This window comes from Gymnogyps californianus, chromosome 2 (assembly GCF_018139145.2).
Source record: "Gymnogyps californianus isolate 813 chromosome 2, ASM1813914v2, whole genome shotgun sequence".
NCBI lineage: Eukaryota > Metazoa > Chordata > Aves > Accipitriformes > Cathartidae > Gymnogyps > Gymnogyps californianus.
The window spans coordinates 37,276,085-37,299,983 of NC_059472.1; the positions used below are offsets into that span (position 1 = coordinate 37,276,085).

The 23,899-nt window shown below is 37.4% G+C and overlaps 1 protein-coding gene across 1 annotated transcript in view; it reads right to left on the reverse strand.

Moving 5' to 3' along the window:
* Positions 1 to 23,899, reverse strand: part of PREX2 (phosphatidylinositol-3,4,5-trisphosphate dependent Rac exchange factor 2) — a 183,203-nt gene that overhangs the window by 45,334 nt on the left and 113,970 nt on the right. Inside the window, exons 26-34 of the mRNA XM_050891668.1 lie at positions 22,725 to 22,904; positions 20,261 to 20,355; positions 17,140 to 17,222; positions 16,712 to 16,802; positions 15,058 to 15,186; positions 9,233 to 9,274; positions 6,336 to 6,553; positions 3,504 to 3,606; positions 1,099 to 1,242 (exon numbers count right to left, since the gene is read on the reverse strand). Of these exons, the coding sequence (XP_050747625.1) occupies positions 1,099 to 1,242; positions 3,504 to 3,606; positions 6,336 to 6,553; positions 9,233 to 9,274; positions 15,058 to 15,186; positions 16,712 to 16,802; positions 17,140 to 17,222; positions 20,261 to 20,355; positions 22,725 to 22,904 (1,085 nt within the window). The remainder of the gene's footprint in view (positions 1 to 1,098; positions 1,243 to 3,503; positions 3,607 to 6,335; positions 6,554 to 9,232; positions 9,275 to 15,057; positions 15,187 to 16,711; positions 16,803 to 17,139; positions 17,223 to 20,260; positions 20,356 to 22,724; positions 22,905 to 23,899) is intronic.

Sequence of the window (23,899 nt, forward strand, 5' to 3'; positions counted from 1 at the left end):
TCTGCAAAATAAATTCTGTAGCACACTGAATCCCCTTCCAAATCTAAAAAAATTAGTATTTCCAGGATTTCATCCGAACCAACGTATTTTCTGTTCTCTTTCATGTGCCTTTGTCTGCTCTGCTGAAATGTGTCTCCTGTTCAGTATTCTCATTTTCCCCTATGACTGAAATCAATCTGTTCAAAAGAAATCCACTGAAGTCTGTCTTTATTAGTTGGTTTAAAAAATCAGACTTCAGGGATCTTATTTTTAAAAAATTGTGTGTTTTAAGTTTACAGAAGTTCACCTATTTCTTCATGTATCTGTTTGCTATTTCCTTTTACATCCTCTTTATCCATGAGAGACCAAACCCTCCTTGAAACCTTCATTTGTATGCCTGACTTCTGCCTATTCCACATAGACCTGGAAGCCTTTCGCAAGATATGGAGTACTTTCAGCTCCCTCTGAAATCAAAGGCAGCTCAAGGCAATCAGCACCTCGCATTCAGCATTTCAGTGAATCAAACTCCATGCTCCTGATGACTGTAATGACACTGCAACTAATGCAGGCTGCCCGCAATTTATGAACAGTCTGAGCATCAGTGCCACCATTCATCACTTCAGTAACGTTTGCAGTGTCTTAACTACAAAAGCCTGAAAATGTTATTTAATTCTTCATAACATTTTAAAGAGGCAGAATTCTCAGGGGATAACAATTTAGCCCTTAAATTTGAAGTAACAGGAAAAGATTACGATAGCATTTGGAATGCAAAACACTTCTAAAAGCAAGTTGCATGGTCTGACTATTGTCCACTAATGTCTACAAAGAACAGAACAATATCGATGAAAGAGGGTTCATTCTTTGGTGTTGGAATCATATAACAGGTATAAACTTAGAAATGTATACCCATGCCTCTTTTTTTTTTTTATCACAAATCTCAGCATTTCTTAAATTCACATGTTAATTCAAACTTCTCAATAAATGCCCACATTAAACAACATATTTACATATAAGCATTGTGCCCTTATAAAGGATTTAAATCAGAGTGAATAAGTAGGGTTTTAAAGAGAGTTGAATATTATGTGCAAGAATGGGGGGGGGTATTAAAACTCAAGTTACCTTGTGAAAAAAGTACTGGATGGATTTTAAATCCCCCTCCGTTCTTCAGCCTTTGAGGAAGCTGTTCAAAATGGTAACTATCAAGGTAGAAGTAAACCTTCAGGGTTTGCCGGCTTCCTTCTGCTTGGTATGTGATTGGTACATCTAAGAATACAGTCAGTGTTACTATTTCATTAAAAGCAATGACACAGCCTTTTCCAGAAACTCTTGCACCCAAAATTCACACGGTTAGATAAAAATCACTGCAGACACAAAACTAATATGTGCAGTATTTTACATTATACTCAGTGTTGCTGTGGTCACTTTTGGCCTATCCATTATCAGAAAGTACATAAACAGAAAAGCAGTGACTGCCATCTTTGCCAGCCTGTCAATGACAGCAAAAATACTAAGCAAATACTGTAGTTGGCAACATCCTACTTGTATTCCCCATAAATCTGAAGAAACATCTATGTACAGCACAGTTTGAAATCACTGGAAGGATACCTTTAGCCATATTTCACGTGCCTTCCTCAGGTGCACGATGTATAAGGTCAGTGTGATACAAAGAGTCAGATTCTCCTCAGATTTGTGTGGGATAGAACACAAGTAAATATACAGTAGCTATCAGCATATTAATTAAATTATTATTAAAAATCAGGACTCAACTGAGAAAACAAATGTATTATGGTAGAATATATAAAAATGTAAGAGCACATTTCATTACATTGTGACAAGCAAAATGTCATAATACATCAATTGGCGTAGAGTTCAGGGCAACTACCAGTATCATTTTGCAGTTAGAATGATTCCCCAACATACATTGTGTGTATTATGTCAGACGATTAACATGTAATGACCACTAGCAAAAGCTGATGAAAGTTTTCCAATTAGCTAAATCTCTCATAGGAAGTCAGTTTAATTCATTTTAAGCTTTGTATGTATTTCGTGTTTAAGTATCGTATCCATACATAAGTCTCCAAGTTGAAAGCAGTAACAATAAAATTCAGTGATTTGCATTAATAATATTATTTATGTAGTTTTTACACTGTGTGCATGAATTATTTTGTACCTAAATGGAAAAGATTCCAAAGGAACATTTTTTACTATTTTTGGTAATATGAAAAAGACTTTTTTTTTTCTTTTCTTGATTATGCAGAATCATAAATGGAAAAACCAAATTTGCCAGTTCCTTGTCTTCTGTAACCATATTCAGGATGACTGTAATACATTCTGTATTTCTGTATGTCACTGCAGTGGCAGCACTTAAACTAAAAGGAAATACAGAGTTTATTACAATCCTAGAACACACGGACCTTCCATTTGTCTGTCTTAGCACAGACACCTCAGTTGGAAGATACAGCAATATGAACAGTTCATGACATAGGCATAGGGTTAACTCCCCATCAGGAGACCCTCCTGTAACTCTGGTTCCATGTTGTTACCTGGCTTGGCAGGGCTTCTTTTTAAAACAAACACTCTGAACAGGGCCCTTACTTGAATTATACAGAAATAAATATGGTCTTATATAGGCTAATTCCTACCTGACTACGAGCCCCGTGCTACTGAATTCTTCAGAGCATGGGCAGCTTTGTGGAGGAGCTTTGTGTCTTCTGGTTTTGGTTATTGCAGTTCTCTCACATGTGGTCTCAATCCGTCAAGGGAATTGTTTTAGAAAAGCTTGATGTGAAGCAGACATGCTTTCCTCCCTTCCCAGGGGAGTTATGAAACTTAGGAAAAAATGAGGGCTTTTTGCTCACTAAACAAAGTTCACTGCAGGAAAATATCTAATGGCTGAAAACATATTAATAAAGGAGTGGCTGAAAATGAGTGAAGGGTATAAACAGCAGACTGTGAAGACAGTCCCTTCCCATGAGTTGGGTGAGTATTGGGAGGAAGGGTTCAGGACCCTGATCATCTGCACCAGCAGGTCTCAGAGGAAGTTTCTTGCACAATTTGAAGCTATCCTAATAGTGTTTCCTATCTCCTTTCAAGAAACTCTTCCAAGATCTACTTTGTCTTTCAGACGATAAAATGAAATGGTTTTTATGCTTCTCCATCTCATCTCAGTTGCATTTCTCCATTACGACCTTCAAGCTTATTTTACACGACTCTTCAATAACAACTAGATCTTCCAGGGACTTTCCTGATGCAGTCACATACTCCCAATGGAAAATTCGGTTAAGCAAACAGTTTTGCCCCCAAGGTTACTGACATTGCCAGATAATGATTCTGCATTGTTAGTGATGTTAGCTGTACTTCAGGAAATCTAGGAATATTAGGAGACCTATAGATCTACTAATTCTCCATAATCCCAAATTATATAAGATTCCCTGTGGGAGGTAATGTTCTAGGAGAGAAAATTGTCACAAATGCAGAAAATGTTTCTGAACAGTAAAGCCCAGATATTAATTATAGTTACTCACTTGCAACTAGTGGTTCTGGCTCTGATTGCCTGAAGTAAAAAGTAACTTTTTCCAAGTCAAACAGTGCAACCAATGTATCTTCTAGCATGGCTTGCTCATCAGCCTAAAAAAGGCAAAAGAAGAAGTGAAATGGTCATTTCAGCCAGATGTTTTCCCTACTAGAAATAATATGAGAGCAGGACATAAAAGTAACTACAGAACGATGCACAACATTTCACTGATGCAGTGTATAACCTAATTAACTCCTAGATAATGGAAATATCTTTGTTTCTATTGGCACTTTCCCTTTTATTACTAGTCCAAGATTATTAAAATTAATGTTATCATTTCACATAGTAAATTAATAGGTAATTTATAGCTACCATTACTTCTCATGGCTTTTAATCAAACAATACTGTAATTATTCTTCATGTAAGATACCAGACTTCAACAGCTTGTCTTAACACCAGGTCTAGCTTGTAAATTAACAGAGGGGAAATGTGAAAAACAAATTCTTTTTAGCAATGTTCTTTAAAAAATGCCATAACTTTAGCATTTCATTTATAAACAACAGATGAGAGTTCATCGTGTCTACTCTAAGCACCAACAACTGAACCAGTAGCTCAGAACAAGTACAGCTCAGGGTGATTTGCACCTTCACCTACAAAACTCTAGATGCAAATCAAGTATGTAGATATGCCAATATTCTGATTCGCACCTATGGTTCACTCTGTGTACTCCTGAGCTAAAGAGATAGTTAAAGAGACCCAGACTAATTTACCAAAAAAGCTTCAGGAAGTAAGTTACTAACTTCTTGGGACGCTTTACGGAACCTTTAGAAAGGAAAACAGTCATCTACAAGTATGGTTGTCTTGAGTTAAATATGCAGAGCAATTATAGCAGAAATCAACAGTCAAAGTAATTCTATTCTTTATACAACCCTCCCCTAGCACCTTAAGTTAGCAAGAGCCAAATGGAAATCTGAGGAAATCTGAGCATTTTTCCTCCACTAAGAACTGAAACAGTAGGAAGGCAAAGAACAATAAACTAGCTGCCTACAAAATACGAATAAACTATAGCTTACTGAATTATAGAAAGGAAGAAAAACCCCCTTGATTTTTCCTGATCTATATAGTGAAATAGCATTCCCCCTTGTATTTATGAAAAAGCAAAGCTGCTAGAAATATCTTGTCTCCTGGTTCAATTTATGAAGTCTCTATGGACAGAGCAGTTTTATCAGCAGAATAGTCTGAAAACCATTCAGTGACATGGGAAATCTTTGCACAACTGCTCATTCTTTACTGAACTCCGGCCATAATGAGTGTAATTTCCTTCAAATACCCTTGTTTAAAATAACACGGATCATTTGTAAGCAAAATAGTGCTGAGAAGGTATTGAAAAAGTTGCCTTTAAATACTTTTCCCTTGGTTAAGAACAGTCAGACAGAAGAGACTAAATTTAATTCTATTTTCAATTCGACAATGCATACTGCTTGTATCTGATTACGTGAAAATAGCTAAGTAGCATGCACTTTCACTACAAAGGAAATCTCTACAATCTTGAAAGAAAAAACAGAAGTATTCAGTGCCGCAAAGACAACAGTTATTTTGTGATAACATGACAACTAAGCACATGGAAAAACATAAGACAGGTACCAACTGAATCTACTCTTGAACTCTGAGGACTCCAGCACCAGGACATGTTGGTGCTGCACGGTGCTAAAAAGCATCCAAGACTCAAGACATGAGCCCGAGCTCATGTTTGTGCTGACCGTGCTTTCTTCACATACTCCTCACGTGGATAAAGTGCCTTCCTGTTTCTCTCAGGCACTGACTTCATCTGTTTTTAAGCTGCACACCTCGTCCTGACATACCCTGTCCCACGCAAGCCCACGGAGGTACCTCAACTACCTGTGAGGTAGTTGCTCACACTAGCTCAAGTAATGCTCTCCAACAATACCATAGACTAATACTTTATGATTGTGATTTACAAATACCCTTATTTTTATTGATCTCTTCTGCTTCTAAAGTTTATCAGGTCAACTTGTCAGCAATTTGCTGCCGAGATAGACAAGGCAAAGAAAGAAGACTTTTGATACTAGGAACATCATCTGTTATTTGTATCAAATCAGTTATTTTCAGTGAGCAGCTCCAGATGTTGAGAAGATTGCCACGGAGCAGACCCCGCAGACTGCTTCACAGCTCTTCAGGTTAGCAGAAACCAGTCTAGTGTGAGAAGCAGCTTAAACAGCTGAAGAAGCACTTTGGATAACTGGGGATTAGAGGACTACAAAGCCGTGTCCCTTTCTTAATTTTTTCTTAAGCCATAGCTCTTTGCCAGGCCTTGTGAAGAAATAGCAGATTTCCAATTACCCTGACAGACTATGAGGATTTGCCCTATGACAGGAGCAAAACAGACTAGCATGTCTAGCCCTCCAACTACTACAGACCTATTGTTTTTTGGGGAGGGGGTGACAAAATTATCCAAACCAGTTATTTTCTTTATCTTGCATTGCTGCTTATTGCAAACTGAAGTTCTGGTTATCACCTAATACTACATTCACTCCTAGGGAACAGCTATGGTAGCGGTGGGGAGTCAAGGGTAAACTCACTATCTGCTAACTCAAAACAAACATAATACTGTCTTTGTGGAAAACATATTTCCCATATCACAAACACTTCCCGTATCTGTAATTATCTAAATCACAAATTTTCCAAATAGCAGCTAATTAAGTAACAAGCTAAGCACAAAAGACACAGAAAATCACATTTATAACTAAGACTGTTTTACCGTGCCCCTGGTTCAGGGAACAAACACGGGCTGTGACCAAGCATGCCACATGAGGAGTCTTACCAGGTTAGGCGAGAGCAGGGACTGGAAATGAAGGAGAAGACCTGCACTGGCTATCTGTTCCAACCACCTTCTGCTGGCCTCCACTGTCTCCATTTCATATTCTTTGTTGTTGTCAAACATCTGATTTAAGGCCACCATTAGCTGCTCTGAAAAAGCGCAGATTGTGGCCACTAGGCTCTGACAGAAGACCATGTCTCGCCTCAGCTGTATCTCGCTATCTGTGATGGGTAAAAGCCAAAAGAGGAAAAGCAAAAATGGAGCAGGAGATTAATTAACAACAAAGGAACTGGGCTGGAATTTTTTTCTTTGTCTAAAAAACAAGTCATTTTAATGTCAAGTAAATTACAAGTTTACAGCCTAATGTTATTCCCAGTAAATAGCACTCCATGACCAAAACTGCCATTTTCCACATTAAAAGATTAGTTTATAATTCTAAAATTATATCGAAATGTATTTAAAATCTGGAATTTAAAGTAGTTCTTCACAAACAATGTATGTTTATCTTGTCGATTTTAATGTACGTGCCATCAATTTATGTACTTTTGATGTTACAAGGTGACGGATGTGAGTCAGATCTCTTTGCTGCAATGCGAGAACCAGCTGGACACAAAAACACTTGCTTTCCACAGGAAAGCAAGGATACTCAGAAGCTCTTAATATGACTGCATCATCTGGTCAACTCCACAGCTACCAGCTGGGTAGGGCAGATGAAGACTGCCTGCTGTAAAGTGCAGACAGGGCATATAGGAGTGTTGCTACCAGAACACAATCTATCCAAATACAATATATATATGAATGTGAAATCTCTAAAATAAGCACGGTGCAGCACCACATATCCAGGAAGCAGCAGAGATTTATGGTGTCAGGAAAGTCCAGGACAGGCCCCTAGGTAGAAGTCTATGGAACCATAAGCAGCTGATTTAAATTAGGGACTATCTAACCTACCAATTTATTCTGGAGGGCACAGGCATCAGATTAGCTAAAGGTCAAAAGAGTTAGAAAGGGAAGTATGCTCTCAATAAAGCACAAAATTGTGGTGATAAATATTCAGCGCTTCCTTCTTCTCTTTTCTGAAGGTCTTCAAGTATTTTTATCATTATGAGCTGTTAGGCAAACATCAATCACAAATCATACAGGTAGACTTAATCTTTCTCAGAGCAAGAGAAGATTAGGTGATACTGAGGTCTTTCCAAAGCCTAAAATCTTTGTCCTCACTTTTAGATTCCTCTGCCTCTAAGAGGCTTAGCTCCTTTTCCACCTTCTCTATGGAGCTGGCAAGACTTTATATGACTGGATAAGTCAGCAGAAATAATTCTGTACTAACAAAATTAATACTGACTTTAAAAAAATGCTTTTCTTGGACTCCAAGTATTTCTCAAAGTAACTCCATTCTGTCTGTCTTCCTTCTGAGATCTTCAATCTTTTCCTCAACTATTGATAATACTGACCACTCTTCTACTATCATTTTGATTCCATTTGCCAGCCTCTCAGGACCTCAGGAATGTTTTCCATAAATGGTCTAATCACTACTGCTTCTGCACTGTGACTCCTTGCTTTTTGTTTTGATTATTAAAATTAACCTCTCTCTCTCCAGTCTCTCAAGTTGTGCAGAATCCAGTACAGACAGAATTTTCATCTTTAAAAACTCCACCCATCTCCAGCTTCAAAAATCCCACTGGCTTCTCCGTGGTCAAAAACTTTCCAATGTCACAGCAGCGCTCAGGGATTTGAACCCAATACACATTCTCTTTCCTCACTTTGCTCAGTTTTATCTCTGTTTGTCTAACAGCAACTGACTTTCAGTGCCTTCCTCTGTATTGCCTGCTTCTGAAGCAGCCCTCTTGTGTCTCCAACGCCTCATTTCCAAATCTCATTTAATACTACTTGAACATCAGATACTGCATACAAGAGCACTTTGGGCTCTTTTTACAAAAAGATTTTTATACAAAATAAACTATAGAATTTATGGACTTATGAAACCATGTAAACAGGGAAAACTGCTTTAAAAAAAATCAAGTCTTGGGTATTTTCTCAGGTCACTTGTTATTTTAAAACACCTGAGGAATTACTAAAAACTTTTATAATATTTGGAAGAAATCTGACAACAAAGAAATGTTATATTCCCCTTTATAAAACTGCTGTTATGTGTCATAACAAAATCATGAAATAATAATGCATTCATATAGTGCTGCAAGACGGTTAAAATAATCAGCTTTTACAGTCAAATGTGACTGCTTACTTGAACACTTATGCACCTACAAACTGTAGAGAATCTTCTGCCATAAGTATTATTTTCTAAATACTGATTTACTGACATTTATTTTGCAGACACACATGCCTATTTTGTGTATTTGAAGCTGTATGCTGTGATGGTAGAATAATACACAGAATAATCAGACCCCTTCCAAAAAGGAGGGACTTAAAAAAAGGTATTCTCTAAAAAAAGATAAAAGGAAAGGTATGGATTAGAATAGTAAGGTAAGTCTGGAAATAGATGGGAATGAAGAGAAAAGGAAAAACATAGCAAACAGGAAAAGCCCAAAAGAAGAAAGACAGCAGAAGTACTGTGCACAAGCTCCATGATTTAGTAGTTACTTCATCTGCCAAGATCCAAAGTAAATGACCAGAGAAGGTATTTTGCATTAAAAAAAGAATGTGCAATGTTTGTTAGAAATGTCTTTGGAATTGTTGTGTTCTTCAGGAATCCTCACTGTAAACACAGGGGTAAAGTTGTTGATTATCAGGTTATCGTATCTGAGATTTTTCCCCTTTCTCTAAAACCAGTATTCTGTCCAAAAGCAAAAAAAAAAAAAAAAAAAAAAAAAAAAAAAAAAAATAAAAAAAAAATCTCAAACCACCCACATTCACATCCCCCCTCCCAAAACAAGCAAAATTACCTGTATACTCAAGAAGTGCCAAGAGTATTCGTGCCTTCACCTCTTAAAGAAAAAAGAAAATATATTGAGGTCATGGTTAAAAGTGTTTTCAGCAATGTAATAATGCATTTGCAGTTTCTCCTTTTACACCAGCTTAACTCCAACTTCTTGTGTAGGCAATCCTCATTTATACCTACAAAACAGTAATGAGTCTCAACTTCACTTAATTTTACATATGAGTTGATAAAACTGATAATAATCAAAAGCACCAACACTGAGAAAGACACATGAAGAGGCAGCTGCTATCTCAGAGTACATGTGTACCAGCCGGCCAGTGCAAGTCCACAAATGAAAAATTCAAGTCTTAAAACTTTGAAAAACAAGACCAGTTTCACTGATTCCCACACTACCCCAATTCTTTGTTTTTTCCCTCTCTCATTCCATACTTAAATAATCAAATTATGCTCATTTTAATGTATACCAAAGCATCCAGGAAAAATGGAACAGCATTTTCACTTTATTCTCAGCCTTTGGGATTTTATTTTGCTTCAAACATTTCTTTTCACTTAACAATCTATGAAATAAAAAAGTAAGATTAAAAAAAAGTCTGAATTTACACTGACAAAAATTTGGGTTTATATCTCTTTATATTGGGGTTTTTGTTGGGGGGGGGGGGGGGGGGGAGGGGAGGCTTCTCAAAGTTTACAGGCTGAAGTGATTTTTCCCCTCTAGCACGTACCAGAGCACAAATTTAAATGTGTTAACCACCACTGCAAGGAACAGGCAGATTCAAAAGCTGCCATAACCTTAGAGGGTGTCAAACTTCCAGCACATCAGTTGTTCTACAGTAACTGCCTGTAGGAACACACCGCTACTTCACATGCTTTCGCATCTTTCCAAACTTCCTTTCACTCACCCAATTTTCTGTGCAGTCCTATTCCAAGCCCTGCTCAGCGGACCAGCAGAGCTGCTATGGGGTATGTGGACAATAGGACAATTTGGGAATATGTTGCCCCCTACTAAACCTAACCTAATAGATTTGAAATTCAAATACAATTCAGATGACGGAACTGACACGGGAGTTGACTGTATCAACAGCACAGGCTGGATTCTGTGCGTACTTGAACATATCTATGAAAAGCCAGAATCTTCGCCAAAGGTGACTATGCTTAAAAAAGAAGAAAACCTTTCAAGCCTGATCTTCATCCATGCTGTACATACATTGCGAAAAGAACTGGCAGTGCCTACGCTTCTGAAATGCATGCCCACGGTATCTCAAATACAAGCATTAAAACACTCAAAATCACTGGTTATTCCTGAAAATTGCCTGGTGATAGGTCTTTGCCTTAGCCTTCTGTCTTTCAAAAAAACCCCAAAAACCAAAAAAACCACCAAAAAAAAAAAAACCAACCACCAAACTTACAGGGATTAATAACTTGGCATCTTGGAGTCGGAACATAGCTTTGTAACTGAAAATACAATATAGGGAAATATAGCTTTTATCTGAAGAATTTAGATACATTGAGGCTACCACTTGCAGCTTGTTTTATATGAGATTTGTTGGATCTCTAAATTCAAAAGCATTTGAGGTATCTGTAAATAATGATTTCCTGCTTATGGGAAAATTACAGGACACTGCAACTCTCCTTTATCATTGCTATAAGTCTTCTCCATTTCAAAATATACCCAGAGGCAAGAGAGTATTTTTAGTTTATTTGTATAAGTAGAGACTTAACCTGGGGTTAGAAGTGAACCTTGGATGTCAACCATTTGCTTTTCAACAAATTCCAAATGCTATGGAAGTTTTCACCCCTTCTTGCTACATGGTGCATGGAAAGGAATAACTCCCTAGCAATTTCTCTTTAGATTATACGATTTGTAATGCAAGATGCCTTCAACTTCTTTTATTCTTAAACATTCTTTTGTACTTTTTTTTTTAATCACGCTATTCTGCTATTCTGATCTTTGACAGTAAAGGCTAGATTTTAGTTTTATTTTGTTTCTCACATCTGAAAATTTTTTTGAAATAAGACTGAGATTTGCACTGCACGTTTTATGATTTAAGTTAAAATACAATTTTTATACCTTTAATAACTGAAAGGCTCCTTCACTCCTCACTCCTAATTTAAATTAAAATAGATGTGAACGTTCTCAATTGCATAGTATTTCCTGTTTAAACTTAAAATTATTGTGCTAGCAAAACAACTGCACTTCCTCATGCAGTTATGTGACTAGCTGACTAGAAATCTGACTTGCTTTAAAACATCTCTTCTTTTGATCAAAAATCTTATCATTTTTTTCTTTGGCAAAAAAGCAACTACAGAAATTTGTCCTCCTCTTTGTTCTCTTTACACCTTTCTGTTGTTATGCTGGCCAGTTTTCATTTTACTTTCCTTCTGAAGGGTCCCTTTCTCTCCATCCACCTTGCTGATTTTCCTGGTTCCTACTCGAGTCATCCCTCAGCTTTTCCTCTTGTGCTTTCCGATTCTCATGTTACATATCTCACGTACATCCAGAATCCTGTACCTACATTACTCTTCCTCTATTCAGTGACCGTGGAATTCCTGCCCTGACTACTGCTCTCTCCTGCATCAAAATCAGGCACTCCATCTTCAAAGACCTGCCTGTGCCAACAACTTATCTTGATTGGTTTAATAATTTAGCAGGCCCAGTCACTCCAAGAAATAACTTTCACCTTTTCTTTAGTTACTTAGCTCCAGATAAATCCTCCTAGAATCTGTACACTATTTCAGAGAACTCTTCAATTCTATCAACTTGATTAGCCTTCTAGGACTGCCTTTTACTGTAACCACAGAAAACTTTTCTTTCTCTAATGATATGGTAGGACAAATGAAATGAGACCAAGCAGTCTCCACATATATTTTAAATTTACTGTCAAGGAAGGTTTCATTGGTTTTTTTTCTGTTTTTTTTTAATCTGTGCAAACCTTCATAGATTTTTTGGAAAACCGTTCTCCCAATTCCAATACTAATAAAAAGAAAACTGACAGACCAGAATGATCATCCTCAAGGCATTCTGAGTTTTCCCATTTCTTCACACTTATTAAACAAAGTAAATAAAAAGAATCCTAAGATCTAGGACTTAAAATGTCTCATTTTTGTGGGGCTCCCATGTCTCCTTCTGCTTTAAAGCACTAATCAGTCCAATCTAATACAACACATTCTACAATGCAACAGAACAATGAGTAAAAAATTACAATAGCCTGTGATATTTTTATGAAAATAAAGTGTCAGTTTTCAATAAGGAGATGTGTTTACTGAAAGCATTCATCCTTACTTTAGCATTCATCAATAATAGTTAAGTATGTTTATAACAATTGGACGTTTTAATCACAACAATTTTTTTCCCCATGGTGAACAAAGTCCTATCTGTGGTCTCCTTTGACTACTTCCTCTAGAACCTGCTAAAAGAGACAAACATAGCTACTTTCCTCAATTATTAAAATACTGCCTTTTACTTATAAACAAACATGAAGAATCTTCTAAAATCCCAAGACTTTGTTCCAGTTGTTCTCATAAGCCCAACTAAGCAGTCAAATTAGGGGATATATTTTTTTTTTCTGAATCAGGTGAATAAGAGGGAAAACGGGGAGGTAAAGCTCTGTACCATGCATTAGGTTTTCAGCCAGAAATAGCTCAGAGCAGTACTAGTGGTTCTTCTAGGTATCCTGACCATTTGTGAACACAATACATAATGGCAAGATTGGAAAGGAGAAAACAAGAAATGAAAATATGAAGGCCAAATTTAGCTGCTAAAGCACTTTCAACCCTGCTTCGTGCTCATCTGATTTCCGTTAGATTCAGCTGCTGGTTGTGTCTCAAGTTTAACCGATACAGGCCTAAGCCTGTCTAAATCACAGCAGTCTCCCAAAAATGCCTGAGGGACACATTTCTGCCCTGAATCTTTTCAACACTGAATTACATATACCTGTCCAGACATGCCTTGGAAACTAAGGCTTGAGAAGCAATTATTCACTTCCATTCTCCTATTTCTCCTTCATGCTATTTGTGCCAGGGAAGCCACAAGAACCTAGCCTCTCAGGTATCTATTACATCACACCAACTCCTTGGTTCCACAGGCAAATCAAAAATTATGACGAAGATGTGGATCATGATTCTCCAGAGTACTTCTCAGGAACAAGCATTAGTGATACCAGTTTGGGGGGGGGGGGGGGGGGGGCGGGGGGGGGGAATCAAATTAAAGAAAAAAAACCTACAAGAGAATGAAAGATGTAAAGACTGATGGTGAATATACATTATAGTAGTATTGTAAAAAGAGAAGTTTTGTGTTACAGGGAGGCAGCAAGTCATTTGGACCTTGCTGAACTCTCCCACAAAATTTTGTGGTAGATTTAAAACCAAATTTATCTGAATTCACCTCACTATTGAGGGTATATGACCAATGTTGAAATGGGTTAAGTCTATTAATTCTATTTATGGGCAAACAAGTTATGTGAAAACGGTCTCTTAGGCTTGGCTTCAGAAGGGGGGCAATGAAGGACTGTTAAAGACACATTTCCATTCCTCCTGAACTGTGAAGGAAACCATGATTAATACTTGAATAGAATTTGGTTTAGGCTGAAGATAGACCTGTAGATAAAAGGATCCAAAAATATTTACTAATTTTTCACTCAGTGACAGCCACCATTAAACTAAAAGAAGTATTCTTAGTATTGGAGAGTCAACCCACTGTGATTGACTCCAAAACCAGGAGATATTTTTGTGGTTGTTTTTATAATTTTCTAATCCAGGGTCTGAAAATATGATTGTATCTGAAATGAGAAATACCAAGAGTCACAGGAGGAGGAGTTTGTTTGGTTTGGCCAGCTGGTTTTTGGAGGTTTATCTTAATAAAACTTATCACAAAGTTCTTTTCCAGTGATCTGAAATTTAGCAGTTTCTTTATGGGACACCATGGAAATTAGCCAACTAAACAAAAGAAGCTAAATACACACACAAATCATTTAAAGCTAGACCTGACACAAGTTTTTGTTCCCACATAGCCTCCTAGTGCAAGTAGTTTTATAAAAATCATTTTGCTCATTATTTCTGTTTCTCTATCAAACAGCACAGGAAATAAAGCAGAAGCTACAGGCAAGATTTTCTGGAGAGGAAATCCCCATTACTTTCTTATGAAGCCAGGGGAGAGAGCAGAAAACCCTAGCTCAAATTGTCACTTGGTGGTAAAGAGGAGCAGAGTACTAGGTAATGTTCAGACAGTCGTGGGAGAGAGGTGGAGGAGGACGAGTGATAGGATCAGTTGTGATGGAGTGAGTAAGTGAAGACCAGTGGAAGAGGTTTGGCTCCACAGCAGAAGAGGGAGCATGATTTTAGAGGGATAATGATTCCAGATCAATGACAGATAACAGCAAGATAGAGGACAAAAGTTGTTCTGCAGAGTCTTCATCTCTCCATTTAATACAGTAGAAAAAAGGGAGTTCAATTTCAAGGAAAGCGCCATTTTGGTGTATCAGTCCCATGAAGTTCTGTGACAAATCAGTCAAGCCCACCGGACTTCAGCAGCAACTGAAATAATGTAGCACATGCAACATATGGTTCATTTGTTTTCACTTGTCAGAAGAGACAATTTTCTCTTCAGTATCTGAAGCCAATAGTGTGAGCACAGGACAGCTGAGATATACTCCACTAACCTTGTTACTAAGAACACAAAAAAGTCCTGAAATTCAGGTATTTCCCATAGCCTACACTGTGTTCAGCAAACCTTGCCTAGCAGCAACATGAAGCAGTTGTTTCTTTCCTCTTCCCTTCCCCAGGCTCTCTATCGTTAATGAAGTGTGTGTTTATGGTCATGTTGTTCTTACTAACCTTCTACAAATTTTCTGATATTCTGGGCAAGACTCCGGACACTGCTGGGGAGGTTCCAAGGGTCTTGCTTGATGTGGAGTCGTAGCCTCTTTGGACAGTTAAGCTTCGGTTCCATTTCCTGCTGAAACTCTAATCAAGGACAAAAATAATATTTTTCTGCTTAAACCTCCCAAGAAAGCCACAGTAAGACATTATTTCTTCCTAAATGTTTTCTCAGCTCAAGGAGTTGTCAACTTATTTAACTCTAGTTAAAGCTAGGGTGACAGGTCTCACAGTCATCTAAGCTCCCTACTTAGTCAAAGGAGAGAGCAAACAGCATTCCCATGATTCTTTCTGAACCAAGTACATAAGATAGAAGGTGCCTGTCTCTATGAAGTAAGCAGGACCCTAGAACTTTTAGAGACAAAATTAATTCAATCAGAAAATTACACTTAAAACAAAATTACTTATTGCTTAACCTCATCTATCTTTCAAATCATTGAAGTGCTTCTTGAACGGTTCATGAAGATGGTGCAAATCAAGAATAAATATCTGATGTGTCCATATCTTGTGTCTAACTGAACATTGATTATACCACTGAAAGGATAATATTTTGTTGTGTGAGCCTGCCAGGTACTCCATCTGAAACACTGAGAAACACAAGAGAGCAGAAATGCTCTAGGTTCATCCCCATTATCTTGGTCCCAAAATGGGGGGGGGGGGGGGGGGGGAGAAGAAAAAGAAAAAGAGGAGGTTATGCAGTCTTCCATGCAAATTCCATGAGGGGAAGTACTTCAGGCTTTGTAAAACTAGATAACTGCGGTACAGTAATTATGCTCTGTTGACTTCAGTGGGATTTTGGTGATTTATAAAAGCCAGAGATCCACCCTCTGGCCATCTAAAATTAGTTTTCTTTGCCAAAAGACATATGCAGGATCAATAAAATCATATTCAAACCTATTATACATATTAATACAACATTCAGTCTCCCATTGAGCTTTTTTCTTTTTTTTTTTTTTTTTTTAAAAAAAACTCTGTTCACTGAAAGAAGTCCTTTGCATTTTTCATCATAATCTTATGGCTACCACCAGATACCTATTCATACACTTAGACTAAAGCAACTATGTGTTAGCAGAGTACCTGAAATTACACACAGGATTTTTTTTTAAACAATCAATAATACTTATATAAGCTTATATCTGGCATAAACATTACTGTGACTATAAATTTACATTTGCAAATTATTTATAAATCAACTTCACAAATAATATATCTACAAAAAATAATAAAAATCTGGTATTAGTAATAAAATAGATCACAAAACGGCTTCAGTAGTTGAGACAAAAATGTAATAAAAACACCTGCAATATAGAAAACCTGTTTCTTGCTTCAAAAACCTCAGCAATTCTATAGTCAGTTCAGAGTCTACAATTTAAAGCTGACTTTCCAAGAAACCTGAAATTCTTGCATACATTGTGCAATAAAAGCGTAAGAAGCAGCCAGTTTTCAACTAAGAATAAGATCTACTTAACAAGAATTTCAACAATCAATTATTGCAGAATACGCCAAGATGAAGCAAAATCAGTTCTTTAACACCCCGGTCAAGGAGTAGATAGCCATATCCACGTACCCTTCAAGCTGTCTTTTGATTCTCATAGATAGAATTAAATGTTACCTTGGAGGCCTCGACCTGGTGTAAAGTATTTTGTCTGCTCAAAGGCCCTCATCACAGCTGGTCCTTTCAGAAGATTGACAATTGAATCGACCTGTTGGGATCAAGGTTCTGTGAGAAAGATGTTTTTTACAGCAACAATTAGAAATTCTTTCTTTAAGAAATATGGACTACAGAAAAGCAGCTTTGGATTCTTTCTTACCTAATGGCTCTAGTTAAAGTAACAAGCTAGGGAATGTGAGACTAAATCTAAGGACCTGTTTAACTCACAGTTTTGAACTATTTACAGAAAACTGAAGGAGAATGAGTAAATACATACCATCCCAGTAAACAGTGGAAAGCAAAAGTAAAAAGAAAAAGAAGTATTTGCTAAAGACATCTTAGCTCAAACATGGACATTAGTATCAAAGCCAAGAAAAATAATCTCATACTTGACCAAAAAGATGCTCCAAACAGCTATGGAGCTTGTCCTGTTTATCATGGGAGATTCGAACACTTATGGGAAGCTCATCGCCTGAAAAATATTTTAAAATGAAAAAATTGGAAGTTTCAGCATATTTTCCAGAAATCTTTGTAGCTTAGATAATCTGCTTGGCACACAGACTGATGCTTAGGCTTTCAGGATTACAGTAACTGTTCTCCCTACATATTTTGCATTTAGTAGTCACTCGATAATACAGAAATAGCTCTTAGAGAAAGGACCATATTTAAAACACAACTGGACATGGTCCTGGACAACCTGCTTGCCGTGTTTTAACCCCAGCCAGCAACTAAGCACCACGCAGCCGCTCAAGCCCTGCCCCTCCCAGTGGGATGGGGAGGAGGATCGGGAAAAAAAAGTAAAACTTGTGGGTTGAGATAAGAACAGTTTAATAACTGAAGTAAAACAAAATATAATACTGACTAATAATAATAAAAATATAATAATAATTGTAATGAAAAGGAATATAACAAAAAAAAGAGACAAATAAAACCCAAGAAAAGACAAGTGATGCACAATGCAATTGCTCACCATCCGCTGACCAATGCCCAAGCAGCGATCCGCCCCTCCCAGCCAACTCCTCCCAGTTTATATACTGGGCATGATGTTCTAGGGTATGGAATATCCCTTTGGCTAGTTTGGGTCAGCTGCCCTGGCTGTGCTCCCTCCCAGCTTCTTGCACACCTGCTTGCTGGCAGAGCATGGGAAACTGAAAAGTCCTTGGCTTAAGATAAGCACTACTTAGCAACAACTAAAACATCAGTGTGTTATCAACATTATTCTCACACTAAATCCAAAACACAGCACTGTACCAGCTACTAAGAAGAAAATTAACTCTCTCCCAGCCAAAACCAGGACACTGCTCTAGATGACCCTGCTCGAGCAGGGGATTGGACTGGATGATCTCAAGGGGTCCCTTCAAACCTCAGCCATTCTGTGACCAGAACACATGATTCTTCTACACTGGAGAACATCCTAAACACCAGATTAAATGGCTAAGTAGTATGAATCTAATATAGCAGACCACAAAGTCACTGAAATGCATTCACTATAAAATTTTTATAGGGACTCTACAGACAATTCACAATCTTAATGTTCTTACTAATTAAATGGTTCTGAGATTTTAGTAATTCAACAAAAATACAGCATCCAAATCCTGTATTTGATATGAAGCTTTTAGTAACACATACCACATCATTTCCTAAGAGAGTACAAAGGAGGAGGACTCTCCTAGGTCACTGCCCTCAGTCACTCACTCTCTCAGAAAACGGGTGATGCAACCTAAACTCTTTCAAAAGCTGTGAAAAATTGAGCTTAAAACTGGTTTTCCTCCTCGCTGTTGCAGTGACAGATAAGAAGTAGCCACTTGACAATTTATAATCCAAATTTATTCATGGTCAACCTAGACTCATTTTTCTTATGTCAGTGAAACCCTTAAATAGCACTTTTCTCTCCTTGATTTTTTTTTAGCTCCTTTAGATGTCCTTAAAGCCAGTAGTTATAACCCTTCACAGGATTTTAATTGCAACAGATGGAGCACAGTGCCAAAGAGCCCTGATCTGGAGTTAACCAGGTTAGCTTTGGAACTAGGAGAAAATTAAGTCATCAGGAGAGTGGGAGTCTCACTGAGCAGCAGTATTTATCAACTCGAACACTGTATCCGCGCTTGGCTAGCACAGACGTATTCTTTTAGGCACCTCAGTTAGTACTTCAGCTTGATGCTGCACAAGTGCGTATCAGCTCATTTATATCTTAAGTTGAAGATATAGAACCTGGGTCTCCTCTTTTATTAACAGTTCTTTATCATAGAATCATAGAATGGTTTGGGTTGAAAGGGACCTTAAAGATCATCTAGTTCCAACCCCCCTGCCATGGGCAGGGACACCTTCCACTAGACCAGGTTGCTCAAAGCCCCATCCAACCTGGCCTTGAACACTTCCAGGGATGGGGCATCCACAACTTCTCTGGGCAACCTGTTCCAGTGCCTCACCACCCTCACAGTAAAGAATTTCTTCCTAATATCCAATCTAAATCTATCCTCTTTCAGTTTAAAGCCATTACCCCTTGTCCTGTCACTATATGCCCTTGTAAAAAGTCCTCTCCAGCTTTCTTGTAGGCCCCCTTTAGGTACTGGAAGGCTGCTATAAGGTCTCCCTGGAGCCTTCTCTTCTCCAAGCTGAACAACCCCAACTCTCTCAGCTTGTCTTCATAGGAGAGGTGCTCCAGCCCTGTGCTCATCTTCGTAGCCCTCCTCTGGACTTGCTCCTTCATCCCTTCCTCTGCATCTGCTCAGCTCTATACGTATGTACCACTTCTGGAAAGTAGCTGCCTAGAACTGTATTATTCACAAGGTATCTCAGATACCTTGCATAACATCATTAAAACTTTCCTGTCCCAACTGAAAATACCTCTCCTGGTACAACCAGCAATAAAATTTGCCTTCTCTATGGCCAAGTCTCACTGGTGGCTCATATTCAACTAATATGACCAGTTCTTTCTTTTCCCAAATCATTCCCAAATGATAAACTCCCTGCTTAGAGCAAATATTTTTTTATTATTAGTCCCTGAGTATATGACCTTGTACTCCATGCAGTTAAATCCCATCTCATTCCTATTAGCAGCTGCTTTTATTTAAATTCAATTTATCATGGCATAAACAAGAATATGCTTCTATGTGGTCTCACATTCCTTCCTACAAACATACACAGCCGTACCCTGCCATCCAGGTGCTGACACAGGCTGGGAGAGCATTCCACACACACCTAAAATGCTCCTTACTCTGTGCAACATAACGCACTGTCAAGGTCAAGGCATGAAACTGGTTAAATGCAGTGACTCTAAGAGGTCTAACTAATTCAGTCTGTTCACAGAGATGCTGGAATGTTGGCTCTCTCTCACAGAAGGACTCTTAAGCGCAGCACTAGGGAGGCAGAAGCAAAATGATACACTTCTATTACCAAGGAGGATGTAATTTTTAGAACAAAAACAACAAAACTACCAGGCAAATGAAAAGAATAAAACTGAATAAAAGGAACAGATGACAGATTCATAGCTGACTTTTCTAAACATACCTGAATCCATTTCATCACTGTGAAAATAAGAACTGCACTGACTGCTACAAATGCTGGTGAATGAGGCAATGGAGTTCCTATTGCTGTTGCAATCGCTTGAAAAATAAACACAAAACAAAAAAAGAAATAAAGTCATGTCCTTTAACACAGACTCTGTATCAAAGTTACGGAAATTCTTTCCCTTTTCTCCTTTTAAATTTAGTTACAAGATAGTCTGTACATTTCTTTGTGAACAATGAAGATCCCTATACTTAGGCTATCATTTAGTTTGCAATCCTGGTAGGACTCAGAGGACCAGATTCCCAAAATAGATGATTCGATTGTCTCCCTTCACCTTGCATGTGAACAAGTATTTGCAGAATGATAATATACACTTTCAATGCAAAACAACCAACTTTTCTTACACGAGTGACAGTTTTTGAAACTGTGGCCTCAAATGTTTTAGTAACTCCACATTTAAATTCTGTACTCCTAGTCCATAGCTGATATAAATGATGACATACTCTGGTTTATAACTTGCAAACTAGAGTCCATAATGGGTTTAGAAGAGATTTGATCCATTTGAGTAGCACCAAAACTCAAATTACAAACCTTCTCCCTGCCAGCCAAAATATAGTTTATGATCCCATCTCTTCCAGCTGTTCATTTTGTTAGAGATATATAGACATTTACATCTGTGACTTCAGTGAAAACTTCTATGCACACAAAATGTCACCCACATTGGTCTAGTAAGGAGATTTGGGGATTAAAATGTGTCATTTTTGTTCTCCTCTTTTCTCTCAAATAGAAGTTGTTCTATACAGAAAATAGATGGAGAACATATCTACTTCTGCAGCATAAAGAGAGTAAAACATAGCCTTTTGTACTAAAAATCCTATGAAGATAAATTTGAATTCAACATCTTCAGAGTTATTTAGCCACATGAAGATCATTTAGTTTCAATGTAGGAAATGCTTAAGTAATTATCCAGCAGAGGGAGTCTTAAAAACCCAAGTGACTTTTTCACTTAAAGTCTCCAAAGGGAAGATGAAGGTTATTTAAAACTGGATTGTGCAAAGCATGAGAAAATGAAACACAGGAAAATGAGAAACAGATTAGACGTATTAGCTATATCATTCTGTATTTTTATTGTGTTGTACTGTAAGGTTTAGAGTGAGACCCTACAACACAAAATGAGAGCATTCTAACAGCTCAAATTAGCCTACTAGTTCTAATAATAACCACAGCGGCATTATGGGATCTGGAGATTTTAAGTATTGCCTAAAGTAATTATTTAAGCAAAGAAACAAAAAATTCCAATCTCACTCCAACAACTGTTCTAAACTCACAGATTTTATGATTATTCTGCATACGGAACCCTAGATTTCATCATTCCTAAACAGCCAGAATGGACTATAAATGACTGGAATCAGAAAAAATAAAATATTTTAAATGAAGAGACACTCATATCCTACGTCACACCTTCTTTCTCCACATACAAATCTTGTGCCAACTGGGGAACTTCCCAACTAGAGCAAGCGCAGGCCACTGGAGCAGCTCCTGCACAGTCAGTATGACACACCATGGACATGCAGAAACCCCTAAATGCGCTTCAGCTGGAACAGCACTTTGCTTGTGTGTTCACCATAGTTAGAACAAGATGGAATTAATCTGTGCAAATTATATCCACATTTATACGTATATTTCTGTTTCTATTCTTCACAAAGAGTTCCTATCTACCATGCTGCAGTAATCAAATATTAGCTTATGAAAGAGATCTCAGCAACACAGGGTTCTGTAGAAAAATGATGACCCTACTGAGATTCTACTTTCTGAGCATAATAATGAACCATGATAATGAACAAATAATGAACCCTTTTTTTACTTGCAGCTAAAATTTTAATTTAGATTTTATATTGTGTAGTTAACCAATTCTCTCTAAGCAACAGAAGATAATCTTTGTAAGACCTATGCTTGCTATAATTACTCATTCCTTTTCAAAATTCTTTGTATTTTCATTCACAGTAAACATGATGCATTATGAATTCTAGAGATGAAATGATGCTACAATATTTAGAGTGGAAGAAGATGAGGAATATATGTTGAGAAACAGATATTTTTTTCTTTAGATCAGCAAGAGTGGTGGCTCTGGCACCTTGCTTTCCATGGCAGATATTTGGTTTGTTGTTGGGGAATATAACAACAGAAATTATTTCTGGTTTTTATAAGACAGATAATCTAAAGTAAAGCTTTACAGCTCTGGCTGTGATATCCTATAAAGGTTAGGGATACCGAGATCTAATAACTAATCTGTACTCATAAAAGAGTTTATTTTACACATCTTGTAACACATCTTGATGCTAGTTATTCCTCTGTTAGAAATGTCAGAATCATTATATTCTGATAGTCTTCATAGCCGCTTGACAGTCTACAAACCCACAGGTTTGATTCAGTTGACAAATAAAAATATTATTAGTAAAGTTACCTGTAAGAATCCCTGTTGCTGATGGTATCATGACCAGAATCTTCTTGTTCATCACCTGTCACGCTGAAACAGACTTTCTTCCCATTCCTTTCCCCCTTTTCATTATCACTGTCTGCTGGTATTAAAGGCTCAGGTGTTTTACGTTCTGATTTGGGAGAATATGTTATTGAAGAAAGAAGGCTGTGAGACAAAAAAAAAAAAAAAAAAAAAAGAGATAAATTCATGTTTTTCAAAAGTGAGCTAACAACTCGATAACATTCTTTGTCAACGTCCTCCAGCTATTATTCTATAATATGTGAAGGGAACATCTTAATTCAGTCCATATCTATTTGAAACAAGGGAAGAAAGTGACACATTCTGCTGTTAAAAAGTTTAACAGTGAAACCCATCAGCATTACTGAATACTCAATCTTGTATGAAGGCAATGATTCCAGCTGGGGAAGAAATACAGCACATTCCTGAACACTTGGGGTCAAATTTTATATTAACATAACTATTTTTAAACATGAACCATATACTTCTCAGCACAAATCAAGAAAACAAGCCAAAGAAACTACATCTCTGTGAAAAGCATATATTTTCTCAATTACTGCTGTACCAGACGTGCCAGCCTGCATCACAAGCTATTTTACTAAGGCATTTTAAGAATCTTTATTAACATATCTGTGTATTTCCTGACATTCAAAGTGTCTAAGCCACTATCACTAGTAAAACTGACTATTAATCTACAAACTTCTGTGACGAGCACAAAAGTGACATCCAGTCAAGAAGAGAGAACAGTGCAGACTGCTACATTTAGAACAAATACTGGAAGCAAAAGATTCATATTCTTGGGTGATTAACTCATATTGCGATGTTCTAATTTATTTTCAAGATCAGAACAGCTGTAATGGGCAATTGTCCTTTAATTCCTATCACTCAAACACTCCATTAGAATGACGTTTTCAAACTAATATTTGGATTTGAAAGGCAGCGTTTTTCTTGCAAAAACTACCTTCTAACTACCTGAAATCAGAAGACACTGAATTAAGCTTTTTTTCCTGTAAAGCACTTGGACACAGTAGCAGGGTTTCATTGTAAGAGTTGTCAGAACGGTCAACTGGCAAACTTTCTACCAAATACATGGCAGGATTTAAACACGTTAGATCTTTTTGTTACAAATAATTCTTACTTCT